This window comes from Petaurus breviceps, unplaced genomic scaffold, assembly GCF_028583685.1.
Source record: "Petaurus breviceps papuanus isolate PSGF00001 unplaced genomic scaffold, PetGlider_PUasm1.0 90330, whole genome shotgun sequence".
Taxonomy (NCBI): Eukaryota; Metazoa; Chordata; class Mammalia; order Diprotodontia; family Petauridae; genus Petaurus; species Petaurus breviceps.
In genome coordinates this window covers 1,827,323-1,850,576 of record NW_027187219.1, presented here as the reverse complement: position 1 = coordinate 1,850,576, position 23,254 = coordinate 1,827,323, and the positions used below count along the sequence as shown (strand labels likewise).

Below are 23,254 nucleotides of genomic sequence, written 5' to 3'. Positions count from 1 at the left end.
CACTAAGTGCCCTTACTCAACTCTAAGCTGCAGATCTAAAGCAGCTGATACACATTTCTAGGAGTTTTCTTACTTAGAGTACCCTACACCAATTAGATCATATATCTAAACTGATACATGATAAATATGTAGACAAATAGATGATAGGTATTGTTGTTGTGTCGTGTCAGTCATACCCAACTCTTTGTGACCCTATTTTGGGGTTTTCTTGGCAAAGATACTGGACTAATTTGCCATTCCCTTCTCCAGCTCATTTTACAGATGAGGAAACTGAGGCAAACAAATTTACAGGGTCACACATCTAGTAAGTGTCAGAGGCTGGATTTGAACTCATGGAAATGATAGGTAGATAGCAATATAAACAAACACACATGCATGCGTGTGTGTGTGTGTGTGTGTGTGTGTGAGACAGAGGCCATTGACACTCCAACACCCTAACCCTCCCCATGGAAAATGCCTAAAGTTGCCACTCCTTATAAGTGAAGACCAGACAGGAACCACAAATTCAGGGAAAATTGCTTAAGGTAATTTTGGCTAATCCTTAGGTCTACCCCACCCAAAAGAAGGTGGAGAGGGTAATAAAATAGGTTCACAATTTACAATACAAATCTGCCATAAGACAGGCAATTATTCTTATAACAAACGGAAAGTAAAATACAGAACACTCATGAGTATGCATTCATACATACACACATTCCAAATAAACAAAAAATGGCATTCAGAAACTTACCTTAAAATAACTTATAAACCTAACTTTAAACTTTTAATGACAATTATACTATGCAATGAGGACTTCCTGAACATATATGTAACACAATGGAGGACTAGTCACTTTGTCCAGTGCTCGCTGATTGTCAAAAACTCCCCAAAGAGAAATTTGCTACAGGGAGAGAACCTTTATCACTATCTCCACATGCTATGATAGTAAGAAGTCTAAAAAGGCAATGCTTTTATGAATAAAAAATAGGGGAAAATAATCCCTAATGCACTCACCTAACATGCACTCTGACAGTGCATAATTCAACCCATTTGCTTAGTTTCAGGGATCCACTCAACCATTTTACTGCTGCTGCTGCTATGGTTTCTACTAGTAGACCCTGATCCTCCCTTCACCCTAAAATTTTGTAGCAAAAAACAACAAACCTCAAGTCTTACAACCTGCTTTTGGAAAAGGAAGAACTCTAGAAAGAAAAGAGTGCCCTCTACCTGAGGAGATAGGGCTCAGCCAAAGAGTCAAAGAACAGAGAGGACCTGGATGGTCCACCAGTGTGTGTGTGTGTGTGTGTGTGTGTGTGTGTGTGTGTGTGTTTGTTTAGAGGGCTAAGGTTTGCACCAGTTCTGAAGGAAAAGGAGTTGGAATTCAGCTAGGCACTATCTTGTCCCTGGAAAAAAAATATATTAGATCAGGGAATGAGGCCAGAGAAAAGTGAATTCTCTATCATGGGAGTGAGCTGAGACAGTTTGATGTCTAGATGCCAGGGAAGCAATTAATTATCAAAAGAGAATAAGTCAGAAAAGTGAACAATAAAAGAATATAAGGGTATATATATATATATATATATATATATATATATATATACCATACATCTGAGGTGGGAAAAACTCAATTAAGAAACTTTAAACCTAAGTAAATAAATCAACAGAGAAGTCAATAAAATAGAAGAAATCATGACTACCAAAGCATATAACCAACTGGGAATGTCCCTAAATAAATAATGTAAGATAAAGGAAATTGAGTCAGCATTTGATGGAGCATTGAACCCTATGAATTGCCAGATAAGGAAACCAGAACAGAATGTTCACTAATGGTTGAAGAGAGAAATTAGAGTCTTAAAACAAGTTAAAAAGGAAATAAATTATAAGAGTTGTGGCCTGCGCAACAGGAAAAATAATGATAATAGAAAAACTTAAGTCCACAATATGGAGTCTCTCCAACAAAACAAAAGAAAGAACTAACTGGTCATATTGGTATATTGGACGGGAGAACAATCTAGGAGATTCAAAATGCAATAAACATAAACAAAAATCATGAATGATCAATACAAACAAAACACATGAAAATTCAGAGAAATAACCCAAAGATATTAGGCCTCCTAAAAGAACATGTCAAAAACCCTTAGCACCATAATGCAAGAAATAATACAAGAAAATTTCCCAGAACTTCTGGATAATGAAATAAAAATAACAACTGAAATAATCCACAGGTTTCCTCTAGAAAAAAACACACATAAGAAAATAGCCCCCCCCCCAAAAAAAAAAAAGAAAATCTATGCTGCAGAATCTGAGATACACAGTGGTTAATTTTTTTTTTGGTCTTTATTAATTGTTTGTTTACTTGTAGTTTACAAGATTCAGTTCCATAATTCCTTGAGTTTCATATTTTCTCCCCTTCCCTCCCCTCCCCCACCATGGCAGCATGCAATCAAGTATAGGATCTGCAAACACTTTCACATTAGGCATTAGTCAGATTATAAAGAAGGATTGTATTGGATGGAATGAACAATGGGAAAGAGGAAACAAAACCAAACAAGAAAAAGAAAGAGAGCGGGTAGTTTGCCTCAATCTGCATTCAAACTGTTCTTTCTCTAAATGTAGACATCTCTCTCCATCATGAGTCTTTTGAAGTTGACTTATAACCCTGCATTGCTGAAAAGAGTCCTGTCTATCAAAGTTGGTCGTCACACATATGTTGTGTCTGTAATTGTGTACAAATTTTTCCTGGTTCTACTCTTCTGACTCAGCATCAGTTCATATGCCTCTCCAGGTAAATGTGAAGTCCATCAGCTCCTCGTTTCTTATAGCACAATAGTATTCCATTACATTCATATACCACAACTTGTTTAGCCATTCTGCAATTGATGGCATCCCCTTAATTTCCAATTCTTTGCCACCACAAAAAAGAGCTGCTATAAATATTTTTGTACACGTGGGTCTTCCTCCCACTTCCATGATCTCTTTGGTATACAACTCTACAAATGGTATTGCTGGGTCAAACAGTCAAAAATTATTTATAGCCTTTTGGGCATAGTTCCAGATTGCTCTCCAGAATGGTTGAATCAGTTCATACACTGGTTAAATTAACAAACCAATGGCAGATCTTATTGAGATAAATACATTCATATATAAAGTACTAGAAATCTGAAAAATGGAAAATTATTATAAACCTACCAGAAACAGCAGGAAAGTATGGAATAATATATTTCTAAAAGTAAAGATCAAGATTCAACCCAAAATGACATGTTCTACAAATCTGAGCTTCATCATCAATGAAAAAAGGTGGATATTCAATAAAAGAAAAGTATTTTATATATGAGGAGCTGAAACAAATATATAAAAATAAGAGCCATTCCCCAATTGACATGTGGTCAAAGGCTATCAATAGGCAGTCTTCAAAAGAGGAAACCAAAGCTATCAAAAGTCACAAGAAAATTATGCTAAACAATAATTGATTAGAGAATGCAAATTAAAACAACTCTAAGGTGCCATGTCATGCTTGTCAGATTGACTAGTGGGACAGAAGAAGTAAATGATAAATACTGGAGGGGATATGAAAAAGTAGGTACTCACTGTATTGTCAATGGAATTGTGAGCTAGTCCAACCATTCTGGAGAACAATTTGTAATTATGCCTAAAAGGCAATGGCTCTGTGCTTACCTTTTGAGCCAGCAATACCACTACTAGGTTTGTATCATTCAATGAATAGCAGGTATTTTGCATTTCACCTCTGCTCTGTACTGTCTACACAATGCTTATGATAAAGCAAGCAGATTTTTGGCCAGTCCTCATTTTGAAAGTGGCTATCTCTGGGACAGTTAGGTGGCACAGTGAATGGAGCACCAGCCCTGGAGTCAGGAGGACCTGAGTTCAATTATAGCCTCAGACACTTAACACAAAACTAGCCCAGTGTCCTTGGGCAAGCCACTTAACCCCAATTGCCCTACCTTCCCCCCTCCAAAAAGCAAAAAGAAAAATCCAAAAAAGAAAAGAAAGTGGCTATCTACTCCAAAAGTACTATGATACTTACAAGAGACAACCTCCACTACCAACACCATCAGTTTCCCTGACATCCATTCATCTCTGACTGTCAAATATGGCTTAACTTTCAAAATAACAAGATGACCTATCACCCTGGATATATCCACCTTTATAATACTCATTCAACTATAATCAAGAACAAAGAGACAAGAAAGAAGAAAAATGATCAAGGTCTCAGGCAAGACCTTGTTTAATGGTAGTCACCTGGCAGTAGGTGCTACATTGCCAAATTTTCCAGGAATGAGGGGCAAATCTGTCCAAAGGCATGGAGGTAGGGGACAAAATATTGTATGTGTTGTCAACATATCATAGGAAATAGATTTAGAATTTGATTGAATGAAAGGAAGAATGAAGAGAACAGGATATAGGAAATCCAACACTGAAATATTCTCTTTCTGCCTCCAGTTCATCATCACAGGTTCCTTTTCTGTTGCAGCTTCAGCCACAAAGGTCCTGGAGAGTAGCAGTTCTTTCCCCAGCTTAATGAAAAAGAGGAAGGAATTTATTACCATTTTCTCACCATTGGAAAGGGGAAAAAAAGACTCCTTTGACTGTAGTGACAAAAAGCCTAGAGTAGGCAATTGTATTACTAGTGTCTTTCTTTTCTTATCAGTCATTCTCAGCACTGACTGTGGGACCAAGGATGGATCTGATGTGCTCAAGCTATTGCTGTATCCCCCAGACACAAGGTAAAACTGTTATTGTTTAATTATCCTTTCTTTTACAAATGATATACTGGACTGGATCACTCTTACAGGTGCCACAGAAACACTCAGAACTGGCTTTAGAGAACATAGGAGTCATCTTAAAGGCCAGGAATGTGTCCAGAATAGTTTTCCTTGGGTAGACTTGTTACCAATGAAGTTTTTATATTCTTCCTCCTTACACATATTAAGGCACTTAGTACATGTTTATTAGAAATGATTTAATTTTCTTCTCTCTTTAATATCTATTTTAACCTCTCCAGACCATACTTTTCTTATTTGCATATTTAAATATTTCATCTTACTTGCCTCTAAAATCCTTCCTAGCCCTCAGTTTAGGATGCTATAAACATTCCCATTTCCATCTTGATAAAAAAAATCAAAAGATAACTCCTGTTTAAGCATCACCAATGGGGCTCCCCAAGATGAATGAGTTGTCCCTTATTTTAGTTTTATACTTTTATTTTATTTTTATTATTTTCTCACCTTCATTCTTCTTTTTTACATTTTTATTTTTAGCTATAAATTCTCTCCCTCCCTCCACCCCTATCCATTGAGAATGTAAGAAATATGATGTCTATTATACTTACAAAGTCATGAAAAATAAATTACCATATTAGCCATGTTGAAAAAATTAAAAAGCTAGGAAAAATAAGAAAAGCTTAAAAATATGGTCCAATCTTCGCTCAGTGTTCATCAGTCCTCTTTCTGGGGCTGATAGTACTTTTCATCATGAGTCCTTTGTAGTATTTTAGTGATGATCAACTGTGACAGACTTAGTTCCTCACTTTATATCAACTCAAAATTTAAGCTTTTTCTTATATAAGCTTATATAAGTTTGCAACCAAGAATAACTTACCTAGGGGCGGCCAGGTAGCACAGCGAGTAAGAGCATTGGCTCCAGTGTTGAGAAGACCTGGAGATCGAATCCCGGACTCAGACACTTAGCACCCACCCAGAAACACCTAGCCGTGTAACCTTGAGCAAGTTACTTAACCCCAATTGCTTAGGGGTGTCCAGGTGGCTTAGTGAGTAAGAGCACCAGCTCCAGTGTCGGGATGACCTGGATCAAATCCGGGCTCAGATACTCAGCACCACACCCAGAAATAACTGGCCGTGTAACCTTGAGCAAGTTACTTAACCCCGATTGCTTTAAAAAAAATTTTTTTAAAAAGAATAACTTACCTACAAAACCTGAGCATTAATAAGACAGGATCTTTTAAAATGTGATCTTTAATGAAATAGAGGACTTTTAATAATTCCTGATGAAAAGACCAGAGTTGAGTATAAACTTAAAATGCAAATTAAAAGTCAATAGAAATAGAAAATGGTTAATATGAGTGACCAAACATAAGAGATTTAACGAGGCTGAACTATTTACATTCTAATAAGAAGAGATAATACACATATCCCCTCAGAACCCTAATATCAGCAGGTGTCATACAGGTAGAATCAGATTCAATAAAGTACCACTGAAGAATCAGTTAAAATTAATTGGAAAAAAATATTTTAATTCTAAGCAATAAGTAAGTCGAAAAGGAAATTTTGGAAATATATGAGAATGTGAGAACATGCTTATGTCCCAGCCAGGGTCTGGGAGTTAGCCCAGATGAGCTCCCACTCTTCACTGCTTCCCTGGGTGCCCTCAAGAAGATCCACATGGTATGCCTCTTAACATGGCAAACCCCCTCTCATTGAAAGAACTCAGAAATTGAGTGGGCAGAGGAGGGCATTTATTACTCTTCTTGTGAGAAAGCATGTGTGGTGCTCTCTAAGAACATCCACACTGATATAGAAGCAGGAGTGAGGTTAGACAGTTCTGTCCTTCCTGTTAGAGTTACAGTTAGTTCAAATTCCTCAAATTCTTCACTTTATTTCCCTACATTCCCTCTTTATGCAAACTACGAAGGCATGGTAATGAGAATACTTGTGACAGGGGCTTGACCTCTAGGGTCTGGGCTGTTTGTCCTACCCCCACCTTTTGAGTTCCCCCTGGGGCCAGGATGGCCAATGCTTTAGTAAAATAAGGTAAGTGAACTTTCCCACAGCTGTTGATTACCTCCCAATAACTTTTGTGGGATCAAAACAAGACACCATAATATCCCCTCTTACAATAATGATATCGATAAGACAAAATATCAGGTTTCAGGAGATGTAGGCAAAGAAGTCTTAAGGGCAAAATATTTATCTCTAAACACTTCCATGAATAAAAGAGAAAAAGAACAGATAAACAAATGGGGAATACAACTAAAAATCAAAATTAACAAATTTAAATCTTCTCTTAACCACCAAAATAGAAATCTTAAATATCAAAGAAACAATTAATAGAATTTAAAAGAAAAAGTAAACAAACAAAACAGGTTTTTTTTAAACAATATTAGCAGATTTGATTTTAAAATAAAGAAAAATATCAAAAGTTAAAATGATAAATTCAGGACAAACAAAGAAGAAATAAGATTATTAAAAATTATTCTGCCCAATAATATGCCAGAAAAACTGATCATCTAACCAAATTCGATTAATATTCACAAATATATATATATAATGTCTCCAGATTAATAGAATAAGAAATAAAGAATTTTAATTAATACAACATTGAGGAAAAAACAACTGAAAGTGGGACATCAATGTCCTCCAAATGGGAAAAAATAAAAATTTGGATTCACAACCAAACTCTATAAAATATTTAAAGAAAAATATAATTATAAAATTACATCAACTGTTTGAAAAAATGGGGAAAGAATCTGTCCTATTGAATTGATCCTTTAATCTAACCAATCTCAAACATTGATCAGGGAGAGTTAAAACAGAAATAAAACTATAAACCAATACCTGTAATGAATATTTAATGAAAAAATTTTAAATGCTATCTTATACTATAACTACAAATTACAAAGATTATATACTACAACCAAGTGGTGTTTATAGCAGAAATGCAGGGTTGGTTCCAAATTAGAAAAGCTATAAAGCCCTGCTGCCACAGCATGACTATGTTAAAGGTAATGCTAATTTGTACCTGAAAACAAGTGATCATTGTATAATTAATCAATCAATATTAAATCCCTAATATAAATGAGGAACTACTATAGAAAATGCTAAACTTCAAGCCCGATTCCTCCAGGAAACATTGACTGCTCCCCATAATCTAAGTGATCTAATTGGTACCACAGATTTATTTATTTATTACAACATTAGCATTGTTAAGGGTTATGAAGTCTTTTGGATGAAAAACTACCTTCCTCTGATTGCCCCCCCCCCCATAAAGGGCCTCATAAAGGCACTTAACTTTCTTTTTCTGTGGCTCATTTACCTCAATCTGTTGTCATTATAGAAAGCAAAGATTTCAACTGAAGAAGAGTTGCTGCTACAATTCACTACTCTAAGGACTCTACAATCATATTTGTGTATAACAATTTCTACTAACAGTGAGTCCATGAGTACCCATCAGTGAACAAAGAGTCATTAAAACGCAATTGAATTTAACTCAAACATTTATTGAAAATGCAAACATGTAATACTTATATAACATTCCACTCAACATCATTGTTCTTACTGTTCCATCAATGCATATAATGTTCACATAGAAAGTGGGTACACATTTCAAATCCAAGGATAGTCAGATACACAGGAAAGAACTTTTGAATCCAGGGCAAGTTACAATAATGGGAACTTTAAACTTCAATATCCTATTTCTGTTTCAGAGCCCGTTCATTTTTTAAAAGGGGGTGGAAGTTCCCTTCATGAAAATATCTTCTGAGTTCAAACAATTGTTCCACTATTACTTTGAAATGATTCGTGTTGTACTAGACAAAAACATTAATAAGCATGGCATTTCAGAGACATAAGCAGATTCAACAGGCTGTTCTCTGATGTTCCATTTGTTTTAATGCAGCTTCTCTCCTAAACTTGATTTGCTTCTCTACAAGAGTTATAATATCAGTCACTTCTAGTTTCAGACTTAGTAGACTCCTTCTACTGAAGAAGGATTATATTCTTTTCAGGAAAAAAAAATCAGGTCAAGATGACAGAGTGGAAATAGGACTTCCACAGGGTTCCAGCTTCCACCCTCCAATTCAGGTAAAAGGTGACTCTGAAGAAACTTTGAAGCTACAGAACCCTCAAAACAACACAGAGAAGTTAACCTCCCACTGAGGACAGCCTGGCAGGCTGGCAGGAAGTGGTCAGCAAAGCGCTCTGGGAGCTGAGCCCAGCCCCACCCTAGCCAGAGGTTTTGGCTTCAGGGCGGACCTGACCAGCCACTGGATGGAGGGACTTCAGATCACCAGCAGATGTGGCGGTTTCCAGAATTATCAACACATAGATGCTAAGAATAAAGTGAGAGGTCAGGGCAGTGTGGACTTTGGGATCCAGTAAGCAGTTCAGGAGTGTGGTCAGCCTTTGCCCCAGGGTGAGAAGACACTAAAGCACCTTGGGTTGAGCAGTCGCAGCCATGTGGCATCTTCAACTCCAGGCTTGGAGATTGTTGGGGGATCAAGCTACTGGTCCGAGGGGTAATTGTTCTTGTTTTAACCTGCTTGGATCTGGATTGCAGTCTAGGGTGAAGGTCCTGGGGTGCCCAGAGCATGTTGAGGCTTCAGAGAGGGCACCCAACTAATACCTTCAGCAGCTGAGAAAACCCCGGTGTTTGGGATGAAGCTCCCTGTCTGGTGGCAGAGTCCTATTGTGGCAAAAAGCCCAGGGGTCAAGTGACTGAGGGGCAACATGAGCCCGCAAAGGAAGCAAAGCAAACAGAGCAACCCAACTTTACACTCCTATTTTGGGGACAAAAGGATCAAAGCATGGAACAGGAGGAAGACTGTGAAATCAGAACTCCTGCACCAAAAGCTTCTAAGAAAAAATACAAGCTGGTTACAGACCATAGAAGACCTTAAGAAGGATTTTGAAAACCAAATAAGAGAAGTGGAGGAAAAATTGAAAAAAGAAATGAGAATGATGCAAGAAAATTATGAAATGAAATTCAAAAACCTGACTGAAGAAAATAACACTTTACTCAAATGGCAAAAGAAGCTCAGAAAGTCAATGAGGAGAAGAATGCCTTAAAAGCAGAATTTTCCAGATGGAAAAAGAATCTCAAAAACTCACTGAAGAGAATCATTCCTTCAGAATTAGATTGGAGCAAATGGAAGCTAGTGACTTTATGAGAAATCGAGATACTATTAAACAAATCCAAACAAATGAAAAAAAAAAAAAGAAGGCAATGTGAAATATCTCATTGGAAAAACCACTGACCTAGAAAATAGATCCAGGAGAGATAATTTAAAAATTATTGGACTACCTGAAAGCCATGATCAAAAAAGAAACCTTAGAAATCATCCCTCAATAAATTCTCAAGGAAAATTTTCCTGATGAACCAGAGGGCAACATAGAGGTTGAAAGAATCCACCAATCACCTCCTGAAAAAGATCCCAAAAAGAAAACTCCTAGGAATATTACAGCCAGGTTCCAGAGTTCCCAGATCAAGGAGAAAATATTACAAGCAGCCAGGAAAAAAACAATTTGAATATTGTGGAAACACAATCAGGATAACACAGGATCTGGCAGCTTCCACACTAAGGGATCGCAGGGCTTGGAATATGATATTCTGGAGGTCAACGGAGCTGGGATTAAAATCAAGAATCACCTACCCAGCAAAACTGAGTATCATATTTCAGGGTAAAATATGGTCATTCAGTGGAATAGAGGACTTTCAAGCATTCTTGATGAAAAAAACAGAGTTGAATAGAAGATTTGACATTCATATACAAGAAGCAAGAGAAGCATGAGAAGGTAAACAGGGAAAAGAAATCATAAGGAATTTATCAATTTATTTATTTACATCCCTTCAAGGAAAAATGATAATTGTAACTGATGAAACTTTTCTCAGTATGAGACTAGTTGAAGAGAATAGAAATGTATGTGTATATATATCTATATCTATATATACACACACACATACATACATATATACATACATATGTATGTCTATATAGGAGAGTATATGGGCATATGAATACATATATGAGTGCATGTATATATGTGTACAGGTATACATAGATGGAGGTCACAGGACCAATTTAATAGATAGGGATGACACTTAAAAGGTGAAATTAAGAGGTGAGAGAGTAATATAATGAGAGTAGATGGGGAAAGACAGAATGGGGTAAACTATCTTCATATAGAAGAGGCAAAGGAAAATGGTTACAATAGAGTGGAAGAACAGGAAGGCAAAAGGGAATAAATAAACCTTATTCTCATTGCATTTGGTTTAGGGAGGGAATGACATACACACTAAATAGGGTATCACAGCCTACAGGAGAGTAGGGGGGAAGGGGATGAGAGGGAGGATAATGGAAGAGAAGGCAGGCTCCTGGGAAGGGAAGTTGGAAGCACCCACTTTTGAAAAGGGACAGGATCAAAGTAGAGAATAGAACAAGTGGGAAGTGGGATAGGAGGGAGGGCAATATAGTCAGTCTTTTACAATATATCCACTATGGAAATGTTTTGCATAGCTACACATGTACAACCTATACTGAAATGCTTATCTTCCCAGTAAGGGTGGGAGACCAGGGAGGAAGGGAATGAATCTGGAATTCAAAATTTTATAATCAAATATTTAAATATATACACTATTATTAATATTATTTTACATTGAACTGGGAAATAAGACATACAGGCACTGGGGCATAGAGATCCACCGTGCCCTACTGGCAAGTCGGAAGGGATATGGGAGAAGATATGGGAGAGAGCAGATTAGAGCAGGGGATATCTAGTTGGATCACTATTTTTGGGGTGGTGGGTAGGGGAGAAAAACAGGGAGAAAATTTGTAACTCACAATCTTGCAAAAATGAATGATGTAAACTAGAAGTTAATAAAGCATTTAATTAAAAAAAAAAGTTCAACTTGAAAATAAATACAAATAAAAAATCAGTGACCCTTGTTCCAAAACTGACATAAGTCATCCCAACTATGTTTCTTTGCAGGATTCTTCTTCTTCTCCTCTTGTCAGAGTAACAGGTGCAAAAATACATCTTCTTCCTCTTCTTTTTTCCTGTCCTTTTCTGTCCTGTCCTCTTTTCTTTCCTCTCCTTTCCTCTCCTTTCTCTCTTCTCCTCTTCCTTTTCTTCTCAGCAACAGATGGCAAAGGAAAACAAAATGTATCTTCTCCACTGCTGCTTCTTGGAAAAAATAGTAAGCAGAGCAGAATATTGAACTGAAATCAATAAACATTTAGTAAGTGCTTACTAGGTCTAAGGATAATGATGTAAAGGGGCTTCAGTGAAGATGAGTAATGACAACCCTTTACTTGGAAAAGGAGAGGCAGAGATATTCTGGGCATGTGCCTGGCCTTTGAGGTCACTCTGATATTCAATAACTAATTAAATATATATATATAATATAATAAATTTATATAATAATAAATTTAAATAACTAATAATAATAGTAATTCTGAGTGTTTCTGTCATAGAGAGATTCCTGGGCTAGGGACCCATAAAAATGACCAAGTCTGGCATGCCCTATGACCTGAGAAGGAATATGTTAAAATCCATCAGTATCTAGGGGTAGCTTGAGTACATTAGACCCATACTTGCCTGACCACACAGCCAATGATGAGAATGACTGGTTAGGAAAACACATACATAAATAACAAAATGTCCCATTGCCAAGCCCAAGATTTCTGCTGCTCTAGCCAGAGGATCCCTCCCTCCTTTTCCTTCCCCTTTCAAGGTGCAGGAAATGGATAGTAACTTCCTTCCCCATTTTTGGACTTCGGAGAAAAACTGCCACTCACCCAGCCCTTCAGAGTTCTGTTCTCTGCTTCAGTGAAAAGGGATTCTGAGATAATTAACTAGGGACAGAAGGAGGAAATAGAAGTTCTTGAGCCCCTTCATCCTGTTCTTTTCATCCATGTGTGACTCTTCTTCACCCTATTTTGGGTTTTTATTGATAAAGATACTGGCGTGATTTGCCATTTCTTTCTCCATATCATTTGACAAATGAGGCAACTAAGGCAAACAGGGCTTAGTGGCTTGCCCAGGGTCACACAGCTAGTAAATGTCTGAGGCCAGATTTGAACTTAGGTCTTCCTGGCTCTAGGCTCAGCAGTCTATCCACTGTGACACTTAGCTGCCCTCTACCTCCTGTGAATTTGGGCAATAATTCCCAGGAAAAGCCTCACCTGAGAAGAAATGGGAATGACCTTAAAGCAGTGTTCATCTGAACTGAGGTTGAGAAAGAGAAAAAGCAGGGGAAACTCTCTTGATGCCTAGTTGGACTTTCCTTCCCCTGTCTCATCCTAAGACCAGTCCCTTGAACCAGGTAGAGCAGTGGGGATGCTCTAAGCTAAAACAAGGGGAAAGAAATGGAAATGAGAGCCTCAGATCTCATGCATTCATAGGCTTCAGTATAAACTGAGTGGTCATAGCTGGTAAATAACCAGCTGAGGTACAGGGAAGTCACCCAGGCTTGAAAATCCACACCAGCTGGAGCCAATGTGAAGGACAAAGATGCCAGTGATTGCTTCTGTCCCCAACTTTGAGACAAACTTAGTTCAGAGACACTAGCATTTGATTAGAGTCTCTGAATCAAATGGTGGATAAGCCAGGGAGGTCTGAATGTCTCCTCTCTCGCCCTGGCTTGGCCTTAGGATGTCATTTCCCAGAGTCCTCTAGCTGTCACTCCACTCTCCTGGGGAAGCTTGCCTTTTTGATTAGGTAGACTGCCCCTCTCTTTGGATACTCATTCCCCATAATAATGGGGGAGCAATAGTAGACTGCCCAAGGTCACGGTGATTGGGGAAAAGATCGGGGGAACAGCTGGCAAGATGGCAAGGGTTGGTCCCTTCTCTCTACATCCATGTAAAGCTAGTGACTGGGCCTTGCCCCTCTTTCAATCTCACTGGCCTGGAAAATTGTGGCCTGCACAAAGGGATGATTCAGGTAACATGGTGATGGTTTTAGTGGTTCATAGGTTTCCTATCAAACAAACCATCCACTCCCTTGCTCTGCCAACGTAAGCAGGTGTTGGAGGAGGTCAATTTCTCCTCAGAAAGGGAATCTTCACAGTCACTTATCCCACACCCTTTTAATCTGACCTTGGAATTGTAATGCTTTTCTCAGCTCTACACTTGGAGGTCCCCAAGCACTATTCCTTACAAATTCCTATTCCCTGCCTCTCTAATCCCTGTGACTCAAAGCTGCCTTCTGCTTAGGCAAAACAGAAACAAAAAATCCTTCACCTTTTAGTCCCCCACACACCATCATCCCTGCCCATGTCAGTCCTCTCCATCCAGAGTTCGAATTTGTTTCTCCCCTCCCTTTCCACTGTGACCTCTAGAACCCTCTGTTCACCAAACCTCCTTTATTCTAAAGCTTTTCTCACACTGATTCCATTTTCTAGTGTTCCTTGAATCCTGGTTTTCTCTTCAAGATGACCTCTCTACCCTCTCTCCAAGGTTAGTGGCTCTGCTCAGTACCGCTTCTCCCTACCTCCACAGTGCCAGGAGGAATAGCTAACATGCTCTGCGTTCCCCCACTGTCTTTTTTCAGAACTCCTTGTGCTCATATCATTTAACATCTGTTTCTCTTCCTTATAAGTACTTACCACTTCCTATAGGGAAAGGAGGTTTCTTCTCTTTACTCAGTTACATTGAATGGAATAGGATGAGGGTTTAAAACAACTGACTGTAGCAACACCCACACTGGCATACCCAGCTTGTCTGCTAGCAAAGGTTCTTAGATATGCTTTACTAGGAATGATATCTGTTTAAGAGGTCAAAATCTTTTTTAATTGAATTCATTTGTTCAGGGGGAAAGTCAGTACCCTGAACTTGAGAGAAAATACAAGGAGAGAAATAGAGACCAACAGACAGGACTCTGCTTGAATCAGCTATACATATATCCCTGGATCAAGAGAGTCTTTACATCTGAGCAGTCAGGAAGCTCTGAACATACGGCCACTTAGAATCTCAACCAGGGAATCACAAGATCCTTCTCATAAGCAATCCCCCTAAGCAAAACACCAACTCAGAGTATATATACACTTCTCAGAGACAGAAGGCATCAAAACCCTCAGACTCAGTGCCTAATTAGAAATTAGCAAAAGGTGTGAAAGCCTTCCTCCAAGCAAGCCTCCCCTAAGCAAGCTTCCCTTAATAGGCTCCACTTGAAGACTGTTAATGAGTGGGGAAGATCTTAAATTCCATTAACATTACACTGACTGATGAAAAAAGTTGCTATTTTATTAACAAATGAGAAAATGTTCCAATATGTTCCCTGAGTTGTGTGAGGGTTTGACAAAATGAGATGAGATGTGAGTGAACATGTCAAGAGACAGACAGAGAGGAGGCCCAGAAGAGAGTGCTGGTCAACCCTCTAATTCTGGCCATAAATGTATTTGCCCTGCCCTGCAATTTCATCAGTACATGGAAGTAGAGGGATTCACTTCAAGAGTCAGGGTACACTTTGAGAGTCAGCAACCACAGAAACTGAAGGGCAAAGATGACGGAGCCTAAACCACTGGGGGGTGGAAGCACAGTGTCCCTTCGGGTGAAAGAAGTCGAAGATTCCAAAGGCTGGGAATCCTCATTCATGGTGGATAGCAGGAAATCCAATTGTGTGCCACTATCTCCATCCCTTCCTACTCCTTTGTCATTTTCTAGGGACCTTGTGTCCCAGAATCCACAGGCTAACTGTGGTAGGCTACACTTATTGGCTAGCCAAAAAAAAATCTGATTCATTGACGTTTTTGCTGACTCTGTTGTAAGCAAACACTGAGATTATTTGAGAACGATTATGGCGGTTGGGAAAGAAGAAATTAGGAGTCTGTGAACAATGCTGAAAGTGACTATTAACAATGAATTCCAGGAAAATATAGTGGATTTGCTCTCTTTCATTATGAAATGGTCAGGAAGGGAAAGGAAAGCAAGTTTTCTATATGAAACTGTCAGGATGGCTTCCTGGCAATGCAGTTGTGTCAGCAGCTGGGCTCTGAAGTGTGGTCCCTCCTTCACAGACTTTAGCAGCAGAGTCCTCTGGCACACAGGTAGGGGGAGGAATGAAGATGGCGATCTGTAAAGCCAATAAAAATCCCATGTAAGAGTCACTTGAGGGTGCAGAAATGGGGCTGCAGAGAATATTGGGGCAGAAAAACCCTAGTGACATCACCCTTCTGTGGAGGGCTGGCCCTGGTTACTGAGGACAAGAAGGATGGCACTGGGAGGACCTGACTGGCCAACATCACTCTCAATTCCTCCTCCCCACTGCCCTCTTTTCTTCCCATCTCCTTTCTGTTTTCTGGCATCCTTGCTCTCAGGCCATCTCAGTCTTTCTCTAGGTTCATTCTTAGCTATACTACTTTCTAAAACTTGCCCTGAAGAGTTAAAAGATTTTTTTTAAAGGCTAACCATGTAACTACCTACTTCATTTAGGCTAAACATAAAGGTATCACTATAACCCAGGGAAACCCAAGTCAAGCCATCCCCAATGAATGAGACTTAAAGAGAGACCCACAGCCTAAGTGGAGTATATTTTGCCATGCCCCGGTAGGTGCCCTCTCCCTCTCTAGTCCTCTTAAGTGGGTTGTCAATGGATGTGCCCCATATGCTTTCAAGGAAGATTCCATGTCACAGAGAGAGACTATTCCTCAACATTATGAAATTCACCACAGCAGTACTCCCCTGTTTTGTGGAGCCAAAGTGGGACAGACAAGATATTCCCCTTACTCTTTTATTTTTAATAGGAATATAGGGCCTATATATTTGTGAGGTGAATGGGGGAGTCTTGGAGGAGTGGTTGCAGTTTGGGAGAAAGATTAGAAGCATCTGCACATAGATTCACACCTCTTTGTGCCTTTGACTTCCTGACATGTCCTCACCTATAATCTCAGGGCTTGGTTTGGCTCTGACACTGGATATGATGCTTAAGATCAGGGGCAGGGAACCTGCGGCCTGGTGACCACATGTGGCCCTCTAGGTCTACAAGTGCAGCCCTTTGACTGAATCCAAACTTCACAGAACAAATCCCCTTAATAAAAGGATTTGTTCTGTAAAAGTTGGACTAGGTCAAAAGACTGCACCCAAGATTCTAGAAGGCCACATGCAGCCTCTAGGCTGCAAACTCCCCACCCCTGCTTACCAGTATGATGACAGAGACACCCAAGTCCCTAGCTGTCCTGTCCAAAAACAACTTGTCCTCTCCCTAGTCCCTGATTTGACCTGCTGACTGGTCCTTCCAGGAGAATCCCTGTGGCACAGTCTCACCAAAATAACAGAGTCACCACATAGTGTCAGCTACTCACCCCACTCTGGGTACAGCAGAACGGCTTACAGGCAAAGCCTGAGACAGTCAGGGAGATGGTAACTTGTAAAATATTTAGGATCAGCAAGAATACATTGCTTCCCTGGAGAGAAGGACCAAACAGAGAGTGGTGAAGGGTAAACACAAGGCCCTACCTCTAACAACTCAGTAAGAAATGAGGTAGGCCAGCTAGGTGGCACAGTGAGTAGGGCACCGGCCCTGGAGTCAGGAGAACCTGAGTTCAAATCCAGCCTCAGACACTTAACTGGCCCTGTGATCTTGGGCAAGTCACTTAATGCCAATGGCCCTCCAAAAAAAATGAGGTAAAGGAGAGCACTGAGGAAGACAAGATGGGAGGGGAAGGATTGTCCTGAGACAAAACTTAAATACACTAAAGCACCTGGCAAACACCAAAGTGATATGCAAAGTATTATTATTATCATTATTGCTATTATTAAAAAATAATAGTAATAAGGCACATTCCAATGGCACTTTAAGATCCACAAAGCCTTTTCCTCACAATAATCTTGAGTAATATTGGTCAAAGAAGATCATCCCCATCTAGGGCATTAGGAAGTGAAGGCTAAGAAATACAAAGTGACCTGTCCATGGTCACTTAGATCTTCATCTCATCCCAGCCCGTCCTTGCATCCATCTGACCCTATCATAGGCATTCAGTTCAGATTCATTTCATTAGAAAGACCCCCAATTCTCTAGAAGACAGAATTATGTTTCCTCTCCAAGACAATAAATGTCGATTGATTGATTGATTGATTGTCCAAGGTTTGATTTCTATGGTTGTTTCCTTTGCAGATTTGATGGCTTCCGGATTGTTCAGCCAACCACCAGCTATTCCTTGAGGTTCCACAGCCCCCTAAGGTACCTGCAGTCACCAATCAAAGATCACATCCTAGGTGTGCCCATAAAAGTTAATAATTCACCAAGGAATAGGTGAACAAAGACATCTGTTAGAAGAGCTCAGACATGCTACGCTTGTTCCTAATCTCTAGGTTCAGCTATATATAGTGTTCCTCTAATTTGCTCTCCAGCCAAGAAAGCCTTAGATACTCTATCCCCAAGCATTGCCCTGCTCTTTCCCTTTTCAATGACATTGCCCACACTGACCTCAAGCCAGGGACAGGCTATGGTATACCTTCACCTTTACTTTTGAGGTTCAATTCTTCCTTCAAGGACCATCTCAATTGACATCTTAAACACATCTTGACTCATCACCCCCTCCACCAGTTAAAAATTAAGTAATTCTCCTCAAACATTTCCTGAAGCTCTCCTTGACCTTACCCTTTTGTATCAAAGAATTCTTTTATCCCATATTGGTTCTTCCCCCAAAAAAATTAAACAGTCGGGTTCCTTAAGGGCAAGAACTGTGGCATTTTTTATCTTTGCATCTACAGTACATAGTATATTGCCTCACATATACTGATAACTGTATTGTGGGATACTTATTTTCTTCAACTTAATTGAATGAAAGTGAACTGAACTGAAAGAAAATATCAACTGCTTTTGATTCTTCAGATTTCTCAGAATTCAAATTTCTGACTCAGAACACCAGAAATATTATGGCATTTCCTCTCGTTTCTCAACACAGGCAACCTGTCTCTTTTCAAAGGGTTCAGACTTCTTCAGGACCCTCAGTGTCTCTGCCCCGACCTGTAAAGGTTACCCATTCCAAATATCCATTGTCATAACTGTCCCCACTTGGGAAGTACTCACCATTGCTATAGTTTCAGCTGAACAACAGGAACCATAGGAACAATTTCGGTGACAAAAATAGAATGAATCGAAAAGGAATATCAGGTTGATTGAATAAAAGACAATTCCTAGTCCAGCCACCACTGAGCTGACAATATTCATTGCCATGCTGCTTTGGACCTGAAAGCAAGTAAGAATCCATCAAACAGTCAACCCCTTAACACATGGTTATGGAAATGCTATCATGTGTCCAGTCTTGTTCAAGATCCAAGAGTGACTCTAACAGTGCCAAGAGCAAGATGCACCTATTGAGCACCTACTATATGCAAGACACGATGCCAGGTGCTGGAAATACAAGGACCATGTGAAAAACTACTCAATTCCCAAAGTCCTTACATTCTACTAGGCAATGCAACATGTGTACGAGGATCATTTCTTTGTATTGAGGAGATTAAGGGAACTGAAAAGTAGAGAGAATTATTTTTTTTATTTTTCCTGGTATGACTACAGGATTTATCTGGTAGTCATTTTAATAATAGAAAAGCACCCAATAGTGATTCACACCTTCCATAACACCAGGTTACAAGCTCAGTCACACATGGCATTGGTCAATCAAGTCTGCTATAGCCAAGCCTGGAATTGCTGAGGCTGTCTCTTAAGGATCTTTCCATTTCCCCCTTCCCATTCCAAGAAATTAAAAATGTCTTCTTCTTGTGTTGTACAAAAAGAGAAAATGCCACTCACCAAAGCACTTGTGGTTCTGTTTTCTGCAGCAATGGAGAGGGAGCCAGAGATGATGAACTATGGACAAACATCAATGCTTTAAAATCTTCGTTTCTTTCCTTGATGTGCTCACCCTTTCCCAACCAGTCACCAAAACCTGGTTCCCCTATCCCTGAGAACTGGAGGTCTTTGATGGATCCACCATATGCTCTAAGAGCCTTTTAAACATTTGGCCAAAGAGCAAATGGACAGGCCTGCCTTCTTTCAAAGTGACAGATCACTCTGAGGTCAAGAAACTTGGCTAAAGGGGCGGCCAAGTGGCTCAGCTAGTAAGAGCACCAAATCCAGTGCCAGAATGACCTGGGGATAGAATCTGGGCTCAGATACTTAACACCACACCCAGAAATAACTGGCCTTGTAAAACTTGAGCAAGTTACTTAACCCGGATTGCTTTAAAAAAAAAAAAAAAAGAAACCTGGCTAAAAAAGAAAACAAGGCTTGTCTCCCATGGCTTGTTGTAGTGACCACTTGCCTTTCTAGACAAAAACTGACCTATCGTGGGTGATGCCTTCTAGAATGTTCCCAGAATTGAACTCAAACTCACTAATTTATAATTTAAAGACCACATTGTCTTCCCTTTCTTGATGATCAAGAAAAATGGCATTCTTCAGCCCTAAAGGACTTCTCCATCATTCCTTCAAAATTATTATTGATATAGGCCTACAATCAATTCCGCATATTCTCTCATGTATTTACTGGACCTAGTAAAGTGAAGTGATCAAGGGTAAATGATTGCAATCTTATTATCTAATTACTTTTCTTGAACAACACCTCTCTAACAGCCATTTGCCCACTATAATCCAAAGATCACCCTAAGATGAAGTATTTCATATTTTTTGATCTTCCTCTTCACAAATATAGCTTGTACTTTGTATTTACCACCCACTCGGCTCATTTGGGCATTGGTGTTCCTGACACTATTCATACTGGACCCTCCTGATAGTTTAGTGGGGATTTTTTGTCCTCAACTTGCATCATCTAGTCCTGTATCCATTTTCTTGTATATTTTTATTTAAAAAAATCAAAATTGCCAGACACTGAATTCTTTATACAACTCTTACTTTTTCTCTTATTTAGGATTCTTTCTCTTTATTTTATAATTCATTCTTTAATATTCCTCATCCCTTCTAGTCTAACTATAGAATATTAGATCATGAAATATTGCATAATCCTAGATTCCCTAACTTCCTTCTATATTTACCCCAAGAAGGGGCAGCTAGGTGATACAGTGAAGAGAGCACCAACCTTGGAGACCAGAGGACCTAAGTTCAAATACAATTTCAGATACTTAACACTTACTAGCCATGTGACCTTGGGCACATCACTTAACCCCAATTGCCCTGCCTTACCCCTGCAAAAAGCCTCAAGATCTAGCTTGAAAGGACTACGTGAAGCTTTTCTTATGCCACCCAGCTACTGTTGCCCCCTGAAGGCCCAAAGTCTTTAGTGTGCAACTATTCTGTATTTACTTTTATGTGCAAGAGGGATAGAGACTGGTTTACTCTTCCTTCCTCATTGCCTAAATCAAGGTGCATGGGCCATATAAAGCATTTGAGATTCTTTGTGGATTTGATGATTGACTACTGGCACTGTCCCAAGTCTAGGCACCATGATGACCTGTAGTAGGCTTTACTTTGGATATATATGTATGTGTACATGTATATATATGCATGTACATATATGTGTTATGTGCACACATATTTTTATGTTACATAAGTTCCTTTTCTACCCTTTCTGACAATCAACATAATTATATCATAAAGGAATAATAACTCACATATTCATTAAAGCAGGGCACTCAAGGGATTTTTCTGGGCCCTCCCAGCTTTTTACTCTATACTATTGAAAATAATATATATACTTTACTTAAAAGATATCATAATTCATATTTTAATCAATTTTGCCTGATTCTTTCTCACCCTTACACAGAGACACAAATATGAGGGATGAAAATACTATATGCACACATACATAAACACGCATATACATGTATACATGTATGTTTGTGTGTATATATGTGCATGTATGTATATATGCTTGCATATATGTGTATGTGCACACACACAGTCAGTCCTCAGTTTTTGCAGGGTTAATGTTCCTAGAAAACAATGTGAAAGTCAAAAATGTGAATGTTGATACATTGAACCTATGGGAAATAGGGGGTTAGGTTCCTGTGACCAAAAAAAAACCTGTTACATTCATTAGATATTGCTGAGAACACACTGCTCTGCATATAATTCTTTGCAACAAAATATTTATTCTGATAATATGCTTTTTCCTAGCACACACATGTGTGTATATGTAATACATATATTAACCCTACCATATACATATATATAATATATATATAAACCTCTCCCAATGTGTGTGTGTGTGAGTGTGTATCAATCCTCCCCTATACCCCCCACCAGAAGTAGAGAAAGGAAAACTATGGGCAGAAGGCACATGTTGTTGGGAACAGGTTCCCTCCTGTGTCCAGGGGACAAAGAGGAATAATACATTTCAGAAATAGTTTCAATAACTCTACTCACAAATGCTGATCCCCAGAATATGTAGCCAGTGGACCATAGAAAATAATTCTGCCCATAACCACTCGGAGGAAGGAAAGCAAAAATCATTCCTAAGCTGAGGTTCATCAGGGCAATCATGATTTGGGCAGTCTAGAGGGGAAAGAGATTCATGTAAGAAGATAGAGCAAAGACCAATTCCCTTCTCTCCAGACACGGAGGCCGATGGAGCCTTCCCCAAATGCCTAACTTTCCAGAACCTCCCAGGGCTCTGGAAAGGGCCCATCACACCTGCAATGTAGTAGGGACTAAAGTAAAACTTTATTCATTGGTTAATTGAATGGTTGCTTAGTATTTCAAGTCAGAAAAATTAGAATTGACCCCCCAGTTCTACTACTTCTAACCTCTAAAACTTTGGCCAAGTCTCTTTGTCGCTATGGGCCTCAGTTTCTTCATCTGTCAACTAAAAGGACTGGACTGAAACTCTCTAAGTTCTCTCTACAGCTCGAAACTCTTATGATCACATGAGTGCATGAGAGGTAGGTTCAGTGTGATAAGGCAACTAGAGAGCTCAATAAAGGCTCAGGAAGAATTGGTTCCAGGGCCTACCCCTCATATATACTGACATTGCACCATGTCGGGTGATGCGAGACATATCATTTGACTTCTAAATGTCCCTGATAAATTTCTAATATTATAAATGATAGAGTTGTTGTGCCTGTATTTATAATGTTAAAGGAAATTTCCTCACCAAAAATTTCCTACTACAATGAAATTATAGGTACAGACTGGGAAAACTATTCAATTAAATAACTAAAATTTTACAAAACTAATTCTATTTCCCAAAATAGCGCACAAAGAATATTTAGCAAATTAAGTTTTTACAAAATTGAGCAATTGCTCTTAATAAGGATGAGATCAGAGGCACTGTTACATAGTAGAGAAAAAGTTGTTCTGGGAGTCACAGTGACCTGAATTAAAGATCTGTCTCTGACACACAGACTGTGACATCCTTAACAAATCCTTATGCTCTCTGGACTACAGTCTCCTCATCTGGAAAAGGAAAACATTAGACTCCATTATCCGAAAGTCCCACTTCTAGATCAATCATCCAATAATCCTATGATTCTGCCTCTTTCACATACTGGTAGTATCACTTTGTCCCATAGTATGCCCTTCCCAAACTCCTAAATCCTTCTAGAAGAATATGCTAGAGTACAT

At 39.1% G+C, this 23,254-nt stretch overlaps 1 protein-coding gene and 1 long non-coding RNA gene across 3 annotated transcripts in view; one reads left to right on the top strand and one right to left on the bottom strand.

Moving 5' to 3' along the window:
* The first annotated feature begins 4,646 nt into the window (after positions 1-4,646).
* LOC138177058 (uncharacterized) lies at positions 4,647-20,249 on the top strand. The gene is made up of 3 exons (XR_011172424.1): positions 4,647-4,724; positions 17,847-17,912; positions 19,517-20,249. It is a non-coding gene; the product is annotated as an uncharacterized lncRNA (long non-coding RNA).
* Positions 14,545-23,254, bottom strand: part of LOC138177057 (membrane-spanning 4-domains subfamily A member 4A-like) — a 13,808-nt gene continuing 5,098 nt past the window's right edge. Inside the window, exons 3-7 of one of the 2 annotated variants that reach the window (XM_069108034.1) lie at positions 22,058-22,186; positions 19,488-19,544; positions 18,765-18,923; positions 17,035-17,136; positions 14,545-15,806 (exon numbers count right to left, since the gene is read on the bottom strand). In XM_069108034.1, the coding sequence (XP_068964135.1) occupies positions 15,669-15,806; positions 17,035-17,136; positions 18,765-18,923; positions 19,488-19,544; positions 22,058-22,186 (585 nt within the window). In that variant the 3' untranslated portion in view covers positions 14,545-15,668. The remainder of the gene's footprint in view (positions 15,807-17,034; positions 17,137-18,764; positions 18,924-19,487; positions 19,545-22,057; positions 22,187-23,254) is intronic. The other variant, XM_069108036.1, reaches the window with a different exon arrangement.